The 21,367-nt window shown below is 45.4% G+C and overlaps 1 protein-coding gene, 1 long non-coding RNA gene and 4 other non-coding genes across 7 annotated transcripts in view; 5 read left to right on the top strand and 1 right to left on the bottom strand.

The window, feature by feature from the left end:
* The window catches only part of OSBP (oxysterol binding protein), a 35,158-nt gene extending 31,071 nt beyond the window's left edge, over positions 1-4,087 (top strand). For both annotated transcript variants that reach the window (XM_085011040.1, XM_085011041.1), the window contains 3 exons: positions 490-671; positions 1,485-1,705; positions 1,800-4,087. In XM_085011040.1, coding sequence (XP_084867166.1) covers positions 490-671; positions 1,485-1,705; positions 1,800-1,942 — 546 coding nt within the window. In that variant the 3' untranslated portion in view covers positions 1,943-4,087. The remainder of the gene's footprint in view (positions 1-489; positions 672-1,484; positions 1,706-1,799) is intronic.
* A 5,993-nt stretch (positions 4,088-10,080) lies between these two features.
* On the top strand, positions 10,081-10,153 carry TRNAF-GAA (transfer RNA phenylalanine (anticodon GAA)). The gene has a single exon. It is a non-coding gene; the product is annotated as a tRNA-Phe (tRNA).
* A 2,202-nt stretch (positions 10,154-12,355) lies between these two features.
* Positions 12,356-12,428, top strand: TRNAK-UUU (transfer RNA lysine (anticodon UUU)). The gene has a single exon. It is a non-coding gene; the product is annotated as a tRNA-Lys (tRNA).
* A 2,812-nt stretch (positions 12,429-15,240) lies between these two features.
* TRNAF-GAA (transfer RNA phenylalanine (anticodon GAA)) lies at positions 15,241-15,313 on the top strand. Its single transcript has one exon. It is a non-coding gene; the product is annotated as a tRNA-Phe (tRNA).
* A 752-nt stretch (positions 15,314-16,065) lies between these two features.
* On the bottom strand, positions 16,066-16,138 carry TRNAK-UUU (transfer RNA lysine (anticodon UUU)). The gene has a single exon. It is a non-coding gene; the product is annotated as a tRNA-Lys (tRNA).
* Positions 16,139-16,222: 84 nt separating this feature from the next.
* Positions 16,223-17,357, top strand: LOC106509343 (uncharacterized). Its single transcript, XR_001306801.3, has 2 exons — positions 16,223-16,439; positions 16,548-17,357. It is a non-coding gene; the product is annotated as an uncharacterized LOC106509343 (long non-coding RNA).
* Positions 17,358-21,367: the final 4,010 nt, after the last annotated feature.

Raw genomic sequence — 21,367 nt, forward strand, 5'->3', positions numbered from 1 at the left:
AAAAAAAAAGGAGAGGTAAAAGACAACAGACTAGAAAGTAAAAGTCAAGAACAATGAGAGATTGAAAGTAGGGACCACTGGGAGACAAAGGGAGGATTCCAGGCAGAAGGTATGTGCACTTTGACCCCTGGGAAGTCTGGGCTGGAGTTCTGTCACTACCACAGCAGAATTGTGCCGTGAGTTTCGACGCCGTGACTTCTGGAGAGAAGAATATATAACATAATTCTGAGTACAGTTAGATCCTCCTTCTCGACACATCATTACAGCAGAAATCCCTGAACCACAAAGTGGTAATGAAACCTCCAGCTCCTAGGTCAGTTATTTTAAGCAGCTCAAGAAAATATGGCAGAATAATTTGAATGGCTCCGTGGAGGTTGTCATAACAGGATTTAACCAGCATTTACCCTAGGACTTCGGTCTCCGGCGTAGTCAGATTCACTAACCCACAGTGAGCACTGTGCTCCAGAGCCCTGCTCTCCATCTTTGTAGGTGACAGGAGAAGTGACAGACCCGTCGGGAAAAGTTCACTTTGCCCTCCTGGGGACGTGGGATGAGAAAATGGATTGTTTCAAAGTACAGCCAGTCATTGGGGAAAATGGGGGTGATGCTCGGCAGCGAGGCCACGAGGCGGAAGAAAGCAGGGTCATGCTGTGGAAGCGGAATCCCTTACCGTGAGTATCAGGGCACGTGCCGCCCGGGTCCTGCTGTGACTTTGGGCCTTTCTGCCTGCCTTGCCACCTAATGACGTGAGGGATGGAGCAGGGGAAATGGGAACCGGAGAGAGGACCAGAAGGTTTCCCTGTATGAAAGGGAAAAAAGTTCAAACTACTCAAACCACATCTGCCAAAAAATAATTTGGTGCTTCCTACCAGACCTGTGGATTATGATTCAGAAGGATATTTTCTATAACTTAGAGCAAAACTCTTCAGAAGTGGGGAGTTCCCATCATGGGCCAGTGGTTAATGAATCCATCCAGGAACCGTGAGGTTACGGGCTCGATCCCTGGCCTTGCTCAGTGGGTTAAGGATCCAGCATTGCTGTGAGCTGTGGTGTAGGCCAGTTGCTACAGCTTTGATTCGACCCCTAGCCTGGGAACCTCCATACCCCACGGGTGCAGCCCTAAAAAGAGAAAAAAAAAAAAAGTGGCTAGAGGAGAAAGATGCCCATGACCTGTGGCCTAAAGGCCTGGCAGCTCTAAAGGTCCTTGAGGTAATGTACCAGGCTTTGGAAATAAATTAGGATGGAGACCTGTCATCATTGAATATGTTCGGGCCTTAGGAATATCCAAGATTATTAACCTATTCCAGAAAGAGGTTAAAAAGAAAGCGAAAAGGAAGAAAGAAATTTTATTTGGTAGTGTTTCATTCTTCCTGATTTCAGAACAGCCCGGCTGAGGTGGCCTTTGGCATTGAACTTGGTTGTTGCTCCTTAACTAATGAGGGTCTCAGGTCTGGCTCACTCTCTCTCTCACCCTTTACTTTCAGGAAGAATGCAGAAAACATGTACTACTTTTCAGAGCTTGCTCTAACTCTCAATGCCTGGGAAGCTGGCACTGCCCCCACAGACAGCCGATTGCGGCCTGACCAGAGACTGATGGAAAACGGGCGCTGGGATGAAGCAAATGCTGAGAAGCAACGCCTAGAGGAAAAACAGAGACTTTCCAGAAAGAAGAGGGAAGCCGAAGCTATGAAAGCCACAGAGGATGGTAGCGGACGCCTTCTCCTCTTATTTCTCAATGCTGGAGAACGCCAGGGTGTTTTTGGTTCTAACTGTTTTCCTCTACCCTCTTTCCCTTTCAGGCACACCCTACGATCCCTACAAGGCACTGTGGTTCGAGCGGAAGAAGGACCCCGTCACCAAGGAGTTAACCCATATTTATAGGGGCGGATACTGGGAGTGTAAAGAGAAACAGGACTGGAGCTCGTGCCCAGACATTTTCTGAACCAGCCCTAACAGAAGGAGGAGGACGCAAAGCTGTCGAGGACAGAGGATGCGCGGGAAAGCTGGCCGGCGTGACTCTTACCGAGCGAGCGCTTTCCTCGAGTTTGTCTGTCTTAACCAATCATTTTTTCCAAATCAATCACCAGAAGCAGACACCATCGGTGGTGATTGGCTGGTTGCCTTAGCTGATTGAAACTGAAATCGACATTCTAGATACTGTGCTCGGGAGGGAGAGGGGTAGCGGCCGAAAGTTAGTGTAATCCCACTTGGGCAGAGGCGAGTGCTCTGGGCTCTTCCTTCTCCCTCTGCCCCCATCTGAGATGACGTCATTCGCCCTCCCCTCAGAGCGTCCTGCTCAGCCAAGATCTGCGGAAGGTGATGATTCAGAGGCATTCTGGTGCTGTTCAGAGCAAAAGCTGATTTTAGACGTTCCCTTTAAAAAGAAACACGTTGAGACGTACCAGCAGAGGCATCGGGAATGCTTGTGATGGAACTTAGGCATAACATTATGAAATGTTCACAAGCGGGGACCCTTAACGGGGTGTCCGTGCAGAGAAAACTGGTATTGGGACGCTTGCCAGAGGGCTGGAACGTTCAGAGTTAAATTCTTGGAAGTTTCGATGATCTTCACTCGCGTAAAACACCCTGCTGCTGTTCTCCATCTTCTTTGACAGCAACCAGGGCCACTGGGGTGGTCGGTGGTAGGAGGGTTGCTTTATCCTCACAAAGGGGTTTTACGGACTCGCTCAGGCAGAGAACTTCTGAGAACACAGGCAGGATGGAAAGAGACTTGCTGGCCACTTCAGCTTTGCTGTCCCTTCTCACCCCCGTCCTTCACTGCCTTTTTCCTCTTCTCTCTCCCGGCACAGTACCAATCCAGGTTTGGGCCCCAGTCTGGAGCAAAGCATTACCTGTCCCGTTCTGATACCCTTCAGAATCTGCGAGAAGGAGATGCTTTGGAATAAGTTTTCACCATCTCTCAAGCCCCGTGGACTGGAGCCACCTCTGGAATAATGTGTTAAATATCTGTATATTATATATATGTAGAGAAAAATCTAATTTTTTTTTTTTTTTGGTTTGATTTTCCTTCTTCCCATTAAGAATCTTGTTTTTTTGATACCACTTGTCTCCCTGGGAGACTCTCTTGGACACACTGATGTGGGTTGGAGCCTCCTCTGCTTTCCATCTTTCAGGGTCAGACACTCAAAACCTGAGCAGGACCCCATCCAGCAGTTACTGAGCAGGGACTTTATCCATGGTTGGTATCATGGGGCACCCACCACTGTCCAAGCTCTGCTCTCCTAATTACCTGACTCTTGAAAATGAAATCCTAACCTCTTTCCTACCGTTTTTCCTCCTTTCATTAGGAAGGGTCTGGGTAGAAAGTCCGGAGGGTCATTTCGGGTTTAAGCTGGCCTCTGGCCAAATCACAGCACCAGACAGCTCATTCCCCAAAAGAGCCTTCTTCCCAGGAATCGGGGCTAAAAACACCGGGCACGTGGGGTTGGCAAGAGAACTGCTCCTGTCGGGCCCTGGTTTCCTTCCTTTTTTTCCGTTTGGCATTTGTTTAAGTTGTCTTGTTCAGAAACCTAGCCCCCGTGCCACCCACCCTTGGTTGAGGATCACAAATTGAGGTGCCTTCCTTGTATGCTTTTTGTTAGCGTTTTTTCATTTCTGTTCCTTAACTGCTGAGCCTCAGCTGGTGGGGGTCCGAGGGAGAGTATCATTCCAGAGGAAGCCATCCCGCTCGGGGTGACTGGATTGACACTGGCGAAGTAGTACTTTCATTCCCACCCCCCCGCCTCTCCCTTCCTAGCTGTGATGAACTCAAGAGGGGCACCTCCTGGGAGCTTCTTTCAAGGAGGCCTGTGAAGGCGATGACCTAAGGAGGGGGGCTTCAGACGGAGTGGGAACTCCCCAGCTAAGCAACGTCCCCGATGTACTCCCCCACCCCTCCACCATCTATCTGCACTACATTTCCAGCCTGACCCCCCAGTCAGATTCCTGCTAATGGAAGAAGCTTCGAGTCCTTCAGGTGAAATAAAGTCATGTGAAAACAAAACAAAACGATATATATTTTCGGTTTTTTTGCCTTATTGTTTTTTTTCCAAGAAAACTACTAAATTAAATAATTTTTAAAAAGTCATATTGTTTGTCTGATTCACTTCCACGTCTACCAGGTAGGAGGCGGGAGGAGGTGGAGAGCTGGACCCACAGTGATTTGTTCTTGGGAGTCCAGGAACTTGATCTCCATGGGAAACTGAGAGAAAAACTGGGCAAGGGTTTACAGATGTTTTGACTGCTCAACAGCATTCTGGAGGTCCCATGACCAGAAGAGTGGTTTTAACAGCCCCTGATGCTTCAGGATAATGTCATCATCTGTGTCCCACATTGGCATTGGGGGATAGTTTACAGAGTTTTTGATACTGGGCCTGCGTCACCCCCAAGATAAAAGTCTTGCAAGTTCTCATTGCGGCTCAGTGTAACAAGTCCGAATAGTATCCATAAGGACTCCGGTTCCATCCTTGCCCTCACTCAGTGGGTTAAGGATCCAGCATTGCTGTAAGCTGTGGTGTAGGTCACAGACAAAGCTCAGATCCTATGTTGCTGTAGCCATGGTGCAGGTTGACAGCCGTAACTCTGATTCGACCCTTCTCTAGCCTGGGAACTTCCATATGCTGAAAGTGGGGCCCTAAAATAAAAAAATAAAAAAAAAAATCTTGCCCATTTAATTCTCAGGCTCTTAGCTCTCCCATGTGGTAACTCAGATTCTGTATTTTGAAACATAAGCAATTGAGTGTTGATTCGCAGACCTTGGACAGAAGTAAGAACAGTGAAGATGCTTGTTTAGGTTTTCTCTGTAATGTTCAGGGAGGGGACAGGTGGGCAAAGGGACTGGAGGGGACTGGAGAGGCCTTAGATGAGGGCCAGTGCCAATACCTGCCCTGAGGGGGGCCCCCACGTCCGCTGCACATCTGCTTCTGTGTCCAGAATGCTGAGAACTGAGTCTGAACATTTCCTGGCTTCCTCTTAAACAATTTTAAGAGGTAAATGTTAAAATTGTCTTGTCGAATATAAAGAAAGTTGCTCAAAAAATACCCCAACTTGGATTAATTCACTCCTGGTCACATGGCTGATTGGTTAGTCACAGCACTGGAATTCAAAGCTGGGTTTGTTTAACCCTGGAGTTTGTGACCTTTCCAACCTTGTGTGCTGTGAGATACTGGGTTGGAACGCAGCTGATAGTCATTTCCTCCTGGATTATACATCACGCAGAAATGCATATTTCTGTTTCTAAAAGCTTATTAATGTGGATAATATCATTTTGGGAGTCCCACCTCAAGGAAGGAACATGCTCCCACAAAATTAGCTTTATCACCAGGGATGGTTTTTTCTAACCTGCTTCTTGGGATAACCACTTATCTGCTCAAGTCATCTTCCCAGTTCCCATCAGTGGGCTTGGTGTGAAGTATCAACGACTTTGTTTTCCCTCTTTTTTTTTTTGGTCTTTTTGCTATTTCTTGGGCCGCTCCCGCGGCATATGGAGGTTCCCAGGCTAGAGGTCCAATTGGAGCTGTAGCCACCGGCCTACGCCAGAGCCACAGCAACGCGGGATCCGAGCTGCGTCTGCAACCTACACCACAGCTCACGGCAACGCCAGATCGTTAACCCACTGAGCAAGGCCAGGGACCGAACCCGCAACCTCATGGTTCCTAGTCGGATTCGTTAACCACTGCGCCACTACGGGAACTCCCCTCTTTTTTTTTTTTTTTTTCTGGCAAGCTAAAAACCACTGCAGTAGACCCTTGACAGTTGTGGGAGCTGCATCCCTCAACCTTGAATACCATGTGGAATGTAGTTCCCTCCAACAGGGGCTGTCAAATGTGCCTGAAAAATTGTAATAATTCCTCCTTTATTCCTTTAATGGGTGACTGTGACATGATGGGTCTAAAATCCTGAGGTGTCTACATGTGATTCAAAATTATATACTATTACACGTGCCAAAAATCTCCGAAGACCTACACAAATGTTAAACCTATAAATTTCAAGGGTTTGCTCTACTTTCAGCAAGATAATTGAGGAATACATTAGGGATACAAATGGGGGAAAAAAAATGCTCAGAGGGGTTCCCTGGTAGCCTCATGGTTAAGGATTCAGCATTGTCACTGCTGTGGCTCAGGTTTGATCCCTGGCTTGGGAACTTCTGCATGCCAAGGGATCAGCCGAAAAAGAAAGAAAAAAAAGAAAGGAAGGAAGAAAGAAAGAAATTAAGAGCTCAGATAAACAGGCAATTATGACAAGCTAGTTTGATAAATGGTGTGAAAACAATGTAGCAAGGTAACAAGATTATAGGGAGTGGGAGAGAAGGGACAAAGACATATCAGACAAAGCTTCTAGAACTAGGAGAATGTATCTGAATCAAGAGTTGCAGGTTTAATAGGGGTTAGGGGAAGAGCAATGTATAAAAATGCTGCATGACTGCTCACAATACCCAAGACATGGAAAAAACCTTAATGTCCATTGGCAGAGGAGTGGACAAAGAAGATGCGGTATACACACACACACACTCACTCACACACTGGAACACTACTCAGCCATAAAAAAGAATGACATAATGCCATTTGCAGCAACATGGATAAACCTAGAGATTATCATACCAAGTGAAATCAGAAAGAGAAAGACAAATATCATATACTATCACTTACATGTGGAATCTAAAATATGACACAAATGAACTTATCTAGGAATAGAAACAGACTCACAGACCTAGAAAACAGACTTGTGGTTGCCAAGGGGGAGGGGAGGTCAGGGAGGGCTGGACTGGGAATTTGAGGTTAGCAGATGCAAACTATCACACATAAAATGGATAAACAACAAGGTCTGCTTATACAGCACAGGGAACGATATTCAATATCCTGGAATAAACCATAATAGAAAAGAATATTAAAAAGTGTATTATAACTGAATCATTTTGCTGTACAGCAGAAATTAACACAACATTGTAAATTAACTATACTTTAATTAAAAACAAAAACAAAAATACTGCATGGATAAAGACGAAGAGCACAGTAAAGGAAAGCATCCTGAGGTTGGAAGGCTGCATGAATGGCTGGAGCACAGAATCGAGGAGAGAACACTGACACGGTACTGGAGAAGCGTAAGGTCCAAGTTATGGAAGTCTTTGCAGACCATATAAAGAAGGTTTTTGTTTTCAACGAGGGAGCCAGTGAAAGATTTGTAAGCAAGATGATGGGTTCCAGTGTGGAAAATGATCGATAGGTAGTAAGATCAATTAGGAGGCTGAAGAAGTTAAGAGAATGAAGAAGTGCAGGGATTTTGGAATATGGAATTGGAATGAAGAGTACTTGGGTATGATTATTGGTGGAGAGCAGGGGGAGGGAGTGTGGGAAGGAGGAGGGAATTTGTATTTTTCTGGCTGGGGAAACTTAGATGGAAGGTGGTGTTAAGCTAAACAACTTTAGAGGGAAAGATGTGTTTATTTTTGGACATTCTAAGTTGGAGGTGCCTGTGGAGAGGTTGAGTAAGCAATTAAAAACATGGGGAAAAATACAATGGCTACATTTTTGTGAGAAGTGAGGGATGGGATGCTGAGAGTAGCTGTACATTAAAATCACCTGCAAGTTAAAAAAATATATCATCCGGAGTTCCCATTGTGGCACATCGGAAACGAATCTGACTATATCCATGAGGATGCAGGTTCAATCCCTGGCCTCGATCAGTAGGTCAGGGATCCGGTGTTACTGTGGGTTGTGGTGTAGATCACAGATGCGGCTTGGATCCCGTGTTGCTGTGACTGTGGCATAGGCTGGCAGCTGTAGCTCCAATTCGACCCCTGGCCTGGGAACTTCCATATGCTGCCCATGTGGCCCTGTAAAAAAAAAAAGCAAGAAAGAAAAATATCTATCTATTTATCTATCTATATCACCCTAAGACCCATCTGCAAGGCATTACGATTCAATCAGGGTTAGGGCTACTGCAATTATATATGTAATTAACTCTGTACTATGTAGACATAGATATGAATGCAAGGGTTGCGAGATTATGAAATGGGAGGAAGAGGTAGGATAAAATCAGTATATTGGGGAATATTATTTAGCCGCAGCTTGCTTCTCAGAGTTTGAGAAAGATATGTCTGAGCCAATTCCACTTTTTGACAATGTTTATATATTTCAAGTTTTTAATTTTTTTATTTAAAAAATTTTTAAATTCAAGTATTTGATTTACAATATTTGGCCAATTTCTGCTATACAGCAAAGTGACCCAGTCACATATATATACACATTCTTCTTCTCATATTATCTTCCACCATATTCTATCACAAGTGATTATCCACTAGTTCCCTGTGCTGTACAGCAAGACCTGATTGCTTCTCCATTCTGAAAGTAATCATCTGCATCTACTAACCCCAAATTCCCAGTCCCTCCCTCTCTCCCCCCTTCCCCTCCTCCCCCTTCCCCCCTCCCTCCCTACCTGTCTGTCCTTTTCCATAGATTTCTTGACCCTGTTTTGACAATATCTGAAAAATTCAAAATGTTCATATATTTTGATCTTGAAAAGTCTGCCTTGAAAAACAAATACAAAAAGGTAGTCATTGCAGAACTGTCTTTAATACTGAAAACTAGGAAAAACATCGAAATATCCATAATGAGGAATTTTATTAAATTGATTGTATTATACCCATACAATCCAATACTGTGCTTGGATTAAAAAGAATGAAATAGGTCTACATAGCTGACATGAAAAAAGACATGATTTATTTTTATTTTTTATTTAAAATTTTTAATTATAATCGATTTACAATAGTCTGTCAATTTCTCCTGTATGGCAAAGTGAGCCAGTGACACATATACATACATCTTTTTTTTTCCATCACAAGTGACTGGATACAGTTCCCTGTGCTACACAGCAGGATCTCATTGCCTTATCCACTCAAAATGCAATAGTTTGGATCTACCAACCCCAAACTCCGAGTCTATCCCACTCCTTCACCCTCACCCTTGGCAACGACGAGTCTGTTCTCCACGTCCAAGAGGTTTTTTGTTTTTGTTTTTTTTTGGTGGCTAGGTTGATTTGTGCCATATATTAGATTCCAGATATAAATGATATCATATGGTATTTGTCTTCCTCTTTCTGACTTATTTCACTTAGTATGAGACTCTATAGTTCCATTTATGTTGCTGCAAATGGCATTATTTTGTTCTTTTTATGGGCGAGTAGTGCTCCATTGTGTATATGCAGCACATCTTCTTAATCCATCCCTCTGTCCACCGCACATTCAGGTTGTTTCCATGTCTTGCCTATTGTGACTGGTGCTGCAATGACCATAGGGGGCACCTGTATTTTTCAATGAAAGTTTTGTCTAGATAGAAGCCCTGGAGTGGGATTGCTCGATCATATTGGTAGTTCTATATTTAGTTTTCTGAGATACCTCCATACAGTTTTCCATAGTGGTTGTACCAATTTACATTCTCACCAACAGTGCAGGAGGGTTCCCTTTTCTCCACACCCTCTCCAGCATTTGTCATTTGTAGACTTATTAATGATAGTCATACTGATCAGTGTTAGGTGGCACCTCATTGTACATGATTTATTTTTAAATGAGAGAAGTAAATTTTAGGGTAGTCAAAAAGCAAACTGAGGCATTCCCGCTGTGGCTCAGCGGGCTAAGAACCCGATTAATATCCATGAGGATGCAGGTTCCATCCCTGGGCTCGCTTATGGATTGAGGCTCCAACCTTGCGGTGAGCCCGTGTAGGTCGCAGACGGGGCTCGGATCTGGCGTGGCTGTGGCTGCGGCTTAGGCTGGCAGCTGACGTTCCGATTGGACCGCTGCCTTGGGAACTTCCATTTGCAGCAGGTGCGTCCCTTAAAAAGACCAAAACAAAAAACCAGAACACACACAAACCAAGCACCCAAAAAAAACCAAACCAACAAACAAATAGAAAACCTCCGAGAAAAGTAAAATTGTTTATCACCTCTAGCTTATTAACAGAGGCCTTTCCTGCTAATATTTATCAAATGCCTCCAGCTGAACTTATACCCTGATCCTTTTTCACGTCAAAAGAACAGATGTTGTTATTTCATTACAGATATGAGGAGGGGAAACCCTCACGACTTGCCGAAATAGCTCAGTTGGGAGAGCGTTAGACTGAAGATCTAAAGGTCCCTGGTTCGATCCCGGGTTTCGGCAATGGTTTTAGGGGTCATTGGCAGTGACCCAACAATACTTCCCACGTGGTTGTCCGTTCAGTCCGCTGCGTACCAGTTTCCGGCCCTTTAAAGAACGAACCCCAGTTTGACACCCCGCACTTCTTACTCCCCTCTGCCCCCCGGAGTGGTTGTATAGGTGCTTGGGTGGACACGGAAGAGCTGCTCAGATTTTGTTTTCCTTTCCTCTAGGAAGGAGGAAACTGACAGGACGTTGCTTTCAAACTGCTCCTTATCACGTCTGTATCCGCCAGTATCTCTTCCCTGATCTTGGGTCTGCTTGGATCCAAGTTCTTCCCACGCGCCTTGCGCCGCTCGCCTTTTTCTTCATCCCAGCCCTGTCTCTTCTTTTTTTTTTTTTTTTTTTTCCCAACCTCTTTGCACGAGCAGCTGGCGTCGGAACGTGTCTTTGAGGGTCAAAGGGACCCGCGAGCCCGGGCTCCGCAGGGGGAATTGGGGGCCACCGAGCTGCCACGTGCGAGGCGCCGGGCTGCACAGCCTCTGCTGGACCGCTCTGTCTCCAGGGCGGCGGGGACTCGGAGGTGATGGCGACAGCCCGGGCCCCCTCTCAGCCAAATAAATCCTCAATTTCCGCTTGGCCCAGCTAGTTTAACCATAACAAGGACGTAGGACAGCTTCTGGAGATGGTGGCGGTGGCGGAATGGGGTGCGGTTGGAATTCCTTTCTGCCTTCTATCTACTCTAGGGTTACGAAATCTAATAGAGGACGCCCAATTAAGTTTGAATTTCAGAGAAACAATGACAATTTTTAGTATAAGCATGTCCCAAATATTTCATGGGACATACAAATGATATATTCTTTTTTTTTTTTTGAAATTCAAACGTAATATTTTTATTTGCTAAATCGCAAACCACTGTTGGACATCAGATCCTTGCACCGCTCTGAATGGATGCGCCCTGCCCCGCAAAGATAGTCAGAAACTAAGTCAGGACGAACGGGATTTCAGAAGAAACTGGAAGTTTCTCATTCTCAGCATCTCTTAGGTTTAAAACTGCATTTGCGTCCATCAGCTGATTTGTTCTTACCACCACCGGACATCTAGATCTTGGTGGGGATTACCAGGAATCACCCAAGAATCAGGCTAGCTCCAGGCTTCCAGAGTTGTCCACACTGGCCTAGGGTGTGGGTGGGGGAGAGGGGGATTTGGAGGCTCTGGACTGGATCCTTAAAAAAAAAAAAAAAAAGCAAAAAAACTTACGACGATGAGCCGCTCCATTTAAGGCAGTGCAATGGAACACATGCTTAGGGAATGCTTTCTTTTCTCCATCCCCCAGGCAAGGGCACGGGGAGAGAGGAATGAGATATGGCTCTCACATTCTAAAAACTTGAGATGTGGTAAAAAGGCAAAATGGAGACCAGGGATGGTGAGGGTCACCAAAGAGCTTCCCCGTAGGTTAATTTGAGTCCTCAACAAAGTTCTTCGGGAGGACGAATGGCAAGAAGTGCAAGGGGCGGGGGGTGGCATTCCAGTTAGAGGGAACACCGGGTGCAAAGGCCCAGAGCATTGAAAGGCACGGCAGGATCTGTTACATGTAAATAGTGACTTGTATGGGAAAGAGGTTGGGGGAGGTGGGTTCAGACAATGAAGAGCGCCGCCACCGCGCCTGCGCAAAGACCAGTGGCCCAGGTGGGTGGGGACCTGGCCCGAGCGAGGGGCCAGGGCTCGGGGGCGGGGCGCGCTTCCCGAGCTCAGAGGGGTGGTGGCTGCCATAGCTTCTGACCGGAGTTCAGGTCGTCTCTTTCAGTTCATCTGTTTCGTGGGAACCTGGCATTCGGACAAAGAACTGAGACGTGATGCTTCTCGGAAGAAGTGGCAGCCTGATACCTTTAACACTAAACTGTGGTCGCCAACCCCGTACGGTTTAAGGGCAAGGAATCACGGAGGGGTGAAACAAGCGGCTTCTCCTCTCTCCGCAGGGTTTTGCAGAGTTTTGGATTCACATTTGCCAAAGGGTCTCTAAATAAAATGGGACGTGTTCTATTTTATTCAAGAAATCTGTTTTCCATCACAGAACGACTTAATTACCTTCCTTCCACACTTCCTACTTCGCCTCCTTGTTCCCGCGGGATCTGTGGCCGGGGGCTCGTTAGGCATCATGCCCATTAGCTCGCAGAGCAAACGATGACATAGCCTTCATTTATCGGAGCAGCTGCTTTTTCGCGAGCCCGGATAGCTCAGTCGGTAGAGCATCAGACTTTTAATCTGAGGGTCCAGGGTTCAAGTCCCTGTTCGGGCGTTGCCGCTTTTCCTTTTTTAAACAGGTGCTTCAGAAGTGAAAACCAGCTTTAGGGGCCCTGCATTGTGGTGGCCGATTTCCTTTAGCATAGGGAGTAAAACGCTGGAACGGTACCTTGCGAGTACAAACCACTTCCCAGAGAAAAACCCGGCAGACGCCACTGGCGTTTGTGCAAAGCTCTCCCGGAGCGCTTCGCTCTGCACTGTAAATAGGCAGGCTTACTCTGCAAATTGGTCTCAGGAACAGCTGCAGTTAAAGAAAAGGGAACTTGACGCCTTCAGGAAGTCCCTGGGACTCCCGCAATCGCCACCTCCCTTCTCTGTTCTGTGAGTGGCCCCGGCGGATCACTCTCTCTCTCTCTGGGTTCCCTCCTACTAGGTCCCTGCGGATTGTGGCACGGATCCTGCACCCTTCCGCTCTGCCTTACTACTCTTCTAGAGAATATTTTTGTACTCTGAAAGGGAGGAGATCACTATCTAGAAACTGAAGCACCACACAGAGCAATTCCCCCTCTCTGCTGGGGTCAGATTTCTCCCCTCAGTCCCAAAGTGTGACCGGGAATCCGGGGAGAAATTGAAGTTGAGTGGCAGCTTCTGCTGGTGGGAGAAAGAGGGTGCATATTGGGAAAGATTGCATTCAAGGGACTTGAATGGGATAGGTCCTGGAGTTTGAAAAACAAAAAGTTCACTCCCACCGACCACAATTTAATAAGGAAAGCATTTGGCTCTATGAGAAGTTTTGAGGAAGTTGGGTTGGGGACCCAAGGGCTCAGGCATGATTCATCAAGACTAATGTTCCCTGTGGAGCCAAGGGTCCGGGTGCATCCTTGCTTAGCTGGTGCCTGAGCCTCTCTTTCTACAGCCAGTAAAGGAAAGAATATAGACCTTGAACTCATTAACAGGATGAGGATGTGGCCTGACTGAATCAGCTACCCTCTTAGCTGATGGACTATGGTACCTAAGGTACCCAAAGAGTGCTGATTAGTGGGGCAGGGCCAAGAGAAGGTAGCATTCAAGTGGGAGGCAGGACCTTCAGCCTCCAAACTGAATGCCTCCAAACTGAATGCCTCCAAACCCTGCTCCTACACAGTCCCAGAATTTTCTTCTCTCCAAAGCACAGCTTCCTCATCAGGAGAAAGGGAGTAATACTAATAGTATCCCTTATAAAATTGCAGTGACTAAATGGGATAACTGTTCTTGCACAGGGCTTAGTAGAATCTTTGCCCCATAGCGAGCATTCATTACATTATAACTATTATTATTAAAGAGCTTTCAGTCAAAAGACACATTGAAACAGGTAAGGAACCATTTCAAAGAAATATGTCCCCAATATGTCCAAGATCATGAACACATACTCATGTGACTTGTGTTTACTGGTACGTATGGAGGGGACAGCAAGCAATTGTCACTGACCCAAGGAAGGGTGGGCTTCTTTCTTGGACAGAGTGAATCATGGGGTGGCATTCCAGGGAGATAAACAAGGTAAGGGAGCTGAAGTAAACACTAGGATTTTTCTTCTTCCTGAGGGACTCCCCTGGAAGTGATCAAGTCCATTTTTTTGGCACCCTTGAAAAATGGAGCCTCTTAGCTCCAGTCATTTCTTGACTGAACTGGAGCAGACTGGGATGGGAGGTTGGGGCGGGGGGATGGAGCCAGGTGGGGGTTGGTGCAAGGAGAGGACAGAGGAGGAGGGACTTAAGATCTGATTCTTTCCTTCTTCCTCTCAAGTCCACTCTCCCTTTGAAAAATCGAGGAGAAAAACAACAACGACAACAACAAAACACCAAAAATAAAAAACAAAAGCACCAATTAGGTTCTCTCTCCACCAAGACCCTTCCAGCTGGGTTAATAGATGCAAACTGTTGCATTTGGAATGGATAAGCGATGAGATCCTGCTGTATAGCACTGGGAACTATATCTAGTTTCTTGTGATGGAACATGATGGAGGATAATATGAGAAAAAGAGTAGATATATATGTGTGACTGGGTCCTTTTGCTGTATAGTAGAAGTTGACAGAACACTGTAAACCAACTATAATGAAAAAAAATCATTTAAAAATAAAAATAATTGGAGTTCCCGTCGTGGCGCAGTGGTTAACGAATCCGACTAGGAACCATGAGGTTGCGGGTTTGATCCCTGCCCTTGCTCAGTGGGTTAAGGATCTGGTGTTGCCGTGAGCTGTGGTGTAGGTCGCAGACGCGGCTCGGATCCCGCATTGCTGTGGCTGTGGCGTAGGCCGGCAGCTACAGCTCCGATTTGACCCCTAGCCTGGGAACCTCCATATGCCGCAGGAGCGGCCCAAGAGATAGCAAAAAAACAAAACAAAAAAACAAACAAAAAAATAAAATAATAATTTAAAAAAAGACCTTTCGAGCTTTGGAGCAGGAGTAGTTCGCTGGTTCTGGACGATTTGGGAGCAAAGTAGTTATTTAACTTAAAAATGATCATATCAACCTTAAGTCAGGGGTGGGGATTGAACGACGACATGTAGAGCACATTGTGGGCACAGAGCAGGCACTTAGTAGGGTGCTGTCTTTCCTTTTATTAGGGTCCTGGTCCTGGGAAGAGATAGACAAAGCCTTAGGGAGACAAGGAAAGGTAGCCTGGGACAAGGCAGAACGTGAAATTTTCCTCACATGACAGGACTGAATTTTCTCACTCACTGCCCTTGAAACCTCAGAACTAAAAACAGTACAATTTAGAAAGTTACATGGAAAAGGTGACTATGAAATTGAAGAATCTTTCTTATCCCACCCTCCCCTTTCCTTTTCCTTAAAATTTGTTTAACAGGGCCGAGGGGGTTGTCACCTTCGCCGAAATAGCTCAGTTGGGAGAGCGTTAGACTGAAGATCTAAAGGTCCCTGGTTCGATCCCGGGTTTCGGCAGGGCTTTTTGCTGATACGTGATTGGACAAAACTGGAGTCTGGGGTCCCTTCCTTTCATCTCAAGAGGCTCACCTCCTTCCCCCTTCCCAGTGTGCCCTTGCACCTGTACCACTCACTGAAGATACTGAGAAATCACACATCACGGCGTGATCTGCACTCAGTCGCATAATCAGTCCACTTATATACTACTGGGTGTTAGGTAGCAGCACGTGGCATGACAATTCGTAGTGGGGTGGCCAACACATCCGGTTTACAGGGTGAAGGTCGTGGGTTTGATGCCAAGTATAGCTTCTGCTGGGCTTGCAAGTTTTTCTCATTGAAGACAGGCTTCAGTTACGTTGTCTATACTCTGAAATATCTTTTGGAGTCAGCTTTCTCACCTCGCTTTCAAAACAGTGCACGAACTATCTTTTTTTAGTGCCAAAATCTGCACACTTACTGCCAGGAGCATTGCTGTCGTGACTCTGGTCCTGGCTGCAATTTTCTTGTTATGTGTTTATTGATGTTTTGAATATGCAAAAAAACCCTACATGTTAATTTTCAGGAAAAAATATCCAAAGGCAAAATATCTATCATAGGAAGGTTGAGAGAGAAAACGCTGACATTGGAAGAGAAAGCTGTCAAGCGTTTTCCTTACCTTCACCTTTTCCACAACTCTAAGGGGCCGGAATCAACTGTTTTGCATAACTGCACACCAGCTGTGCGAAATTGGTGTGAATACACATTGAAATTTGGGGGCTTAAAACAACTTCCGCCCGAACAGGGACTTGAACCCTGGACCCTCAGATTAAAAGTCTGATGCTCTACCGACTGAGCTATCCGGGCTCACGAAAGTGAGTTTTCTCCTAGTCTATCCGCAGAAAATAGACCACGTGGCCCTATTCTTTCCCTATTGGATTAAAATTCCGAGTTCTTTTGTTGGTTCCACAAAAAGTGAAACTGCGAAATCAAGATCGAGTAGGTGTTTGGCGGCAGGCTTTTAAAGTTTTTATTTTATTTTATCCTTTCGCAGACAAATTATAAGGAAAGCAACTGCCTGGCAGACCCTGCTCCCACCCAGGCAGCGCCCCCGCCCCTCGGGGCCTCAGGGAACATCCTAGGAGAAATTCTCCGGATTTGGGACCAGGTGAGCAGCAGTATTTCTCATTCTAATCTTGGTCTGGGAAAAGCCTCCGAACGTCTTGTGGGTGGAGCATTATAATAATTGTTTAGATTTCCAATCTTTATTTGTCAGACCCCATCTAGAACCAAGACCCAGTCTCGGTCCTCCGTGAGGCGGGAAGACACTAAAACGGAAGCATCTCGCCAAGCGCTTTGATGGTGGGAATCCAGCAAACACCAGAAATAAAAGTTCGCCACGTCTTCAGGGGGTGCTGACGCCCGGCTGAGCTGCAAATGGTGTCTCGGCCCCTGAAGACTTGTGAAGAGAATGCTGAGCAGAGGGAACAGCAGAAGAGAAAGGACGTTCGCTAGGGAATCCGAGCATTTTCCTTGAAGCTCCCATCGAAAGGTTTTGATCAGGCTGGATTTTCTATTTTTAGCAAGTCCTATTACCCTGGCCTGCAGTGTCCTGAACGAACCAATGTGGACAAAAACCTGCTGCCTGCCATTTCAGTGAACTATCCTTGCTGCCTACAATTCCAGTAAACAAGGAAGGTTGCCCACCATCAAGCCATCAGCCGCCACAGCTTCCCTGTTGGTGTGCCCTTAGGGGAATTCAGGATGGAGAAAAACAGGATACTGGCCTTAGATAGTTAAGATGCATGCCAAAGGAATAATTTCAATGAGTCCAGAGCCTTGCATCTTCCCATACCTAGAAAGGCACTAAAATAATTAACTTGAGATATCTATCTTTTGTGATTAGCAGTCATCTTTTGATGTGTCACTACATTTGTTTTGTTTTGTTTTTTCCTTAGCAAAAACTCCTAATATATCCTGGCTCCTCCTTTATCTCTTTGAAACAGTGCCTCAGAGCTATCTGAGAGGCTGATTTCTAGGCTATCAACCTTGGAAAGTCCCTGAATAAAACACAACTCTCAATTTTTAGGTTGTGTGTGTGTGTTTTCCTCGTTATCCCTAATGAGCCCAGTTTTCATTAATCCTGCTTCTTCAATGCCAGGTCATTCATTGAGGCATTGGCTAAGATCCCTGAAAGGAAAGAAATCCTATGTAGTACAGCCTCATAACCATTTTAACTGTCCCTGGAGTTCAGAGATAGTCCACTCTGTGGGGAAAGGATGATGCTTGCAGTGTTTGATGGACAGATGTATCTGTGTAACTGAGCAGGACCCATGGGGCCCTGTCCTCTGCCTGCCTCTTGTCTGTAGAAAAGCTTTAGTTTCCCAGGCCTCCCAAGAGTCACACAAGTCTAGCTCAAGAGTTAAGAATTGGAGGAATGTGAACACACAGTAACAAAAGCTAGCAGTTGGCCCAGGAGAACTGGTAATAATTTAAACAACAGTTCAGCCATAAAGGAGTCACAGAATCTTTAGTTCCTCCCTGAAGGACATAGATAACAGTGTCTGGTGCACATTCCTAAGTTGTTTTGTGGATATTAACACCACCACCAGAGGGGGAAAAAGTAACTACTTGATGACCAGACTACAGACCTGACACAGCTGCTCCATCTTGAGCAGTACTGAATCTATGGCTTGCATAATTCCAGAAAGTGGATTCAGGGAAGTGGAAACAAATGGACCCTGGAGTAGTTGAAGATGAACTGGGCCTAAAATAAGATGACTCTAACCAGACCGCCACATTAGCAGTTTCAAAATGATTGTCTGCGCCCTTTGTGCTGTTCTGAACTTACCCTCCACCTGCACCCTGAAACTTCCTGGTTTTTCGCTATACAACCCTTTCCCCCCTAACTGGCAACTTGGAGACGGTTTGGGGGACACGAGTCGGCCATTTCGCCAGGTCGCTGGCTTCCTGAATAAAGCATCTTTCTTCTTCCACCAACCCTCGTCCCTTGAACATTGACTTTTGAGGGGGAGCTACTGACCTGAGTTCTGTTCCAGCTCCTGCTGGTAACATTGGGAACTCTGAGCAAAGTTTAAAAAATAACTCACTATGGAAAAATATTTATATTATGTTAAACAACAATGACAAAAAGTGCCAAACACAATGTATGATCTGTGGAAAAGTCAAAGGACGTGTATATGAAAGTATATCCTCTAATTATATATGTTCGTATCCTCCTTGTTGGCACATACCTAAGAGATGTTTAAGGATAGAACAATTTAATAAAAATGACCACTTTCTGAGGAATGGCAATAAAGTATATGAGAAGAAACTTCCCTTTAAGTACATCTGTATGATTGGATTTTTTTATTACTCAATGAATTGATTACATTTGTAGTTGTACAATGATCATCACAATCCAATTTTATAGGATTTCCATCCCACAACCCCAGCGCATCCTCCCACCCCCAAACTGACAATTGGATTTTTTTTTTTTAAAAAGCACATATTGTTTTCATAATAAAATAAATGAAGAACAAATATAGTCAGATGATTCTCTCCTTCTGGGATCACAGAGGTAGCCCTTCAGATCCCAGCATCCCTGATCCTGTGCTTTCCCCAGATCCCAGCAGAGACAGGTGAAAAGCAAATTTCCTTCTCAATAGGAGGTCCCTCCATGTGTCAGGGTTTTAGAGGGGAGCTCCTGATGTCAGGGAGGAAGAACTTTCCCCCTCTATCCTTCGTAGTTCTTCTAACTGGTCTAAGAATTACATAGACCTCAAACAAATTAACAGGAGAAAATCCACCAAAGTTTTGCAGTTTTTTTTTTTTGGCTGTGCCCAAGGCATGGGGAAGTTCTTGGGGCCAGGAATCAAACCCGCGCCACAGTAGTGACCTAAGCCACAGCAGTGATAATGCCAGATCCTTAACCCACTGAGCCACCAGGGAACTTCCAAGCAAAAGTTTAATAACCTGTATACATGGAGACATCCGGGAAAACTGAATAACTCACCAAAATGGTTGAAACCCTCACCTCAAATACCATCTTCAGCCAACGCCAAAAGAGGATAGTGAGTCATCTGGGACCTCAGAAGGGAATTGACATGAAAATGGGAAAAGCAAATGTTTGGTAATGTGATGTTTGCTGGGCCATGCAGAGACCCTGGGTCACAGAGAGGAATTTTAACACGGAGACTTTGCTAGATCCCTCCCCTGTTCTGCACACCTCCTTCTTCCTGTAGTTACCCGTGATGATGGTTCCTTTCCCTTCTGGGAACAGATCCTGCATCTACATTCTTTATGCAGTTGCAGGGAAGGTCAAACGTCAACGTTTCTTCCTGAGTCTTCTGGGCCTTGAATGTTTTCAGCTCAAAATAATCCACCTGCTGGAGAGACATTCTGACACGGTAAACTTTGCTCCTCTTCACTGCTATTGAACAATCACAAATGAATTAGATGCGATTGTCACTAATTAAGATGTGGATCCCTAAGAATCATAGAACAAGTCTGGATTCAACCAAAGAAGCTAAAATCAGTCCCCGCTGAAAAGGAGCTGCCTGTATCATGGAGTCGATTCTGGGGGAAGTTAGCTTTTGGCCTAAACTCAGCTTCTTACCACAGTTCCGGGTTCAGGAGAGCTGCTAGGTGCCGCTTTGAATGCAGTGTGGAAGAGTGTGAAATGTTTTCTGTTCTCCTAGGGCTAGATTGACAGGAGTTGAACTCAGAGAACAAAAGTCTCAAACTGTGTGTAATCGGTGTTAAAGATGTGGAACTGGGCTGCTTAGCATAGAGCTAATTGGAGCAGCATGTACTTTTATTTAACAAACAACAGTTTTTTTTTCATCCTATGTTCCGGCCCACCCCATGTTCCCCGACTTGAAATGCCGTCCTCTTCCTACTTTATTTTATTTTATTTTATTTTATTTTATTTTATTTTCCCACTGTACAGCAAGGGGATCAAGTTATCCTTACATGTATACATTACAATTACATTTTTCCCCCACCCATTCTTCTGTTGCAACATGAGTATCTAGACAAAGTTCTCAATGCTACTCAGCAGGATCTCCTTGTAAATCTATTCTAGGTTGTGTCTGATAAGCCCAAGCTCCGGATCCCTCCCACTCCCTCCCCCTCCCATCAGGCAGCCACAAGTCTTTTCTCCAAGTCCATGATTTTCTTTTCTGAGGAGATGTTCATTTGTGCTGGATATTAGATTCCAGTTATAAGTGATATTGTATGGTATTTGTCTTTGTCTTTCTGACTCATTTCACTCAGTATGAGATTCTCTAGTTCCATCCATGTTGCTGCAAATGGCATTATGTCGTTCTTTTTATGGCTGAGTAGTATTCCTCTTCCTACTTTCTAAGTTCCTTTGTTTTGGGAATTTGCTGCTGATCCTTAAAGAATTTGCCCCGGAGATATCTGCTTGATCCTCTCCTGAGGGGACTGGGTCCTGGGGACTCTGAGACTGCCCCTCTTGCTGGGCCCACCACAATCCACCTTCAACACATGTTTAATGGGTGTGCCTTTCTTCAAGAATGCTTCTGCTGTGAGGACAGGAACTTTCTGTACATCCCCAGTGCCGGGGTGAGTGGCTGGCACGAAGCAAGCTGTCAAAAACTGTTGAGGAATTCCTGGGGGGTTCAATGGGTGAAGGATCTGGCTTTGTCCTGCTGTGACTCAGGTCACTGCTGTGGTGAGGATTTGGTCCCTGGTCCAGGGACTTCTGTATGCTGTGGGTGCAGGCAAACAAACAAACAAACAAACAAAACAACCAAAAAACCAACCAAACAACAAAAAAAAGCCACTGTTGGATGATTGAATGGAGAGTTGAGCAAGGGCAGTGGGTCAGGGAGGATTTTAGTGGATGAAGATGGGCAGACTCCATCCTTGGAAGTTTCTGTTTGTTAGAGAGATGGGAGAAAATTCCAATCAAGGTGACTGATTTCCATAACCAAATGGAATAAGTTTGTCCTGAGAAATTTCTATGCACTTTATTGTGCCACCCCACCTAATTCTTTGCAGTGCTTATCACCATCTCAAATTCTCCAATTTATTTGCTTGTTTATAAACCATCTCTTCCCTCTGTTGCTC

This window comes from Sus scrofa, chromosome 2, assembly GCF_054392235.1.
Source record: "Sus scrofa isolate SSC_HxYL_T2T_F1_AM1 chromosome 2, Sscrofa_HxYL_maternal_Yorkshire_Landrace_v2.0, whole genome shotgun sequence".
NCBI classification, from domain to species: Eukaryota; Metazoa; Chordata; class Mammalia; order Artiodactyla; family Suidae; genus Sus; species Sus scrofa.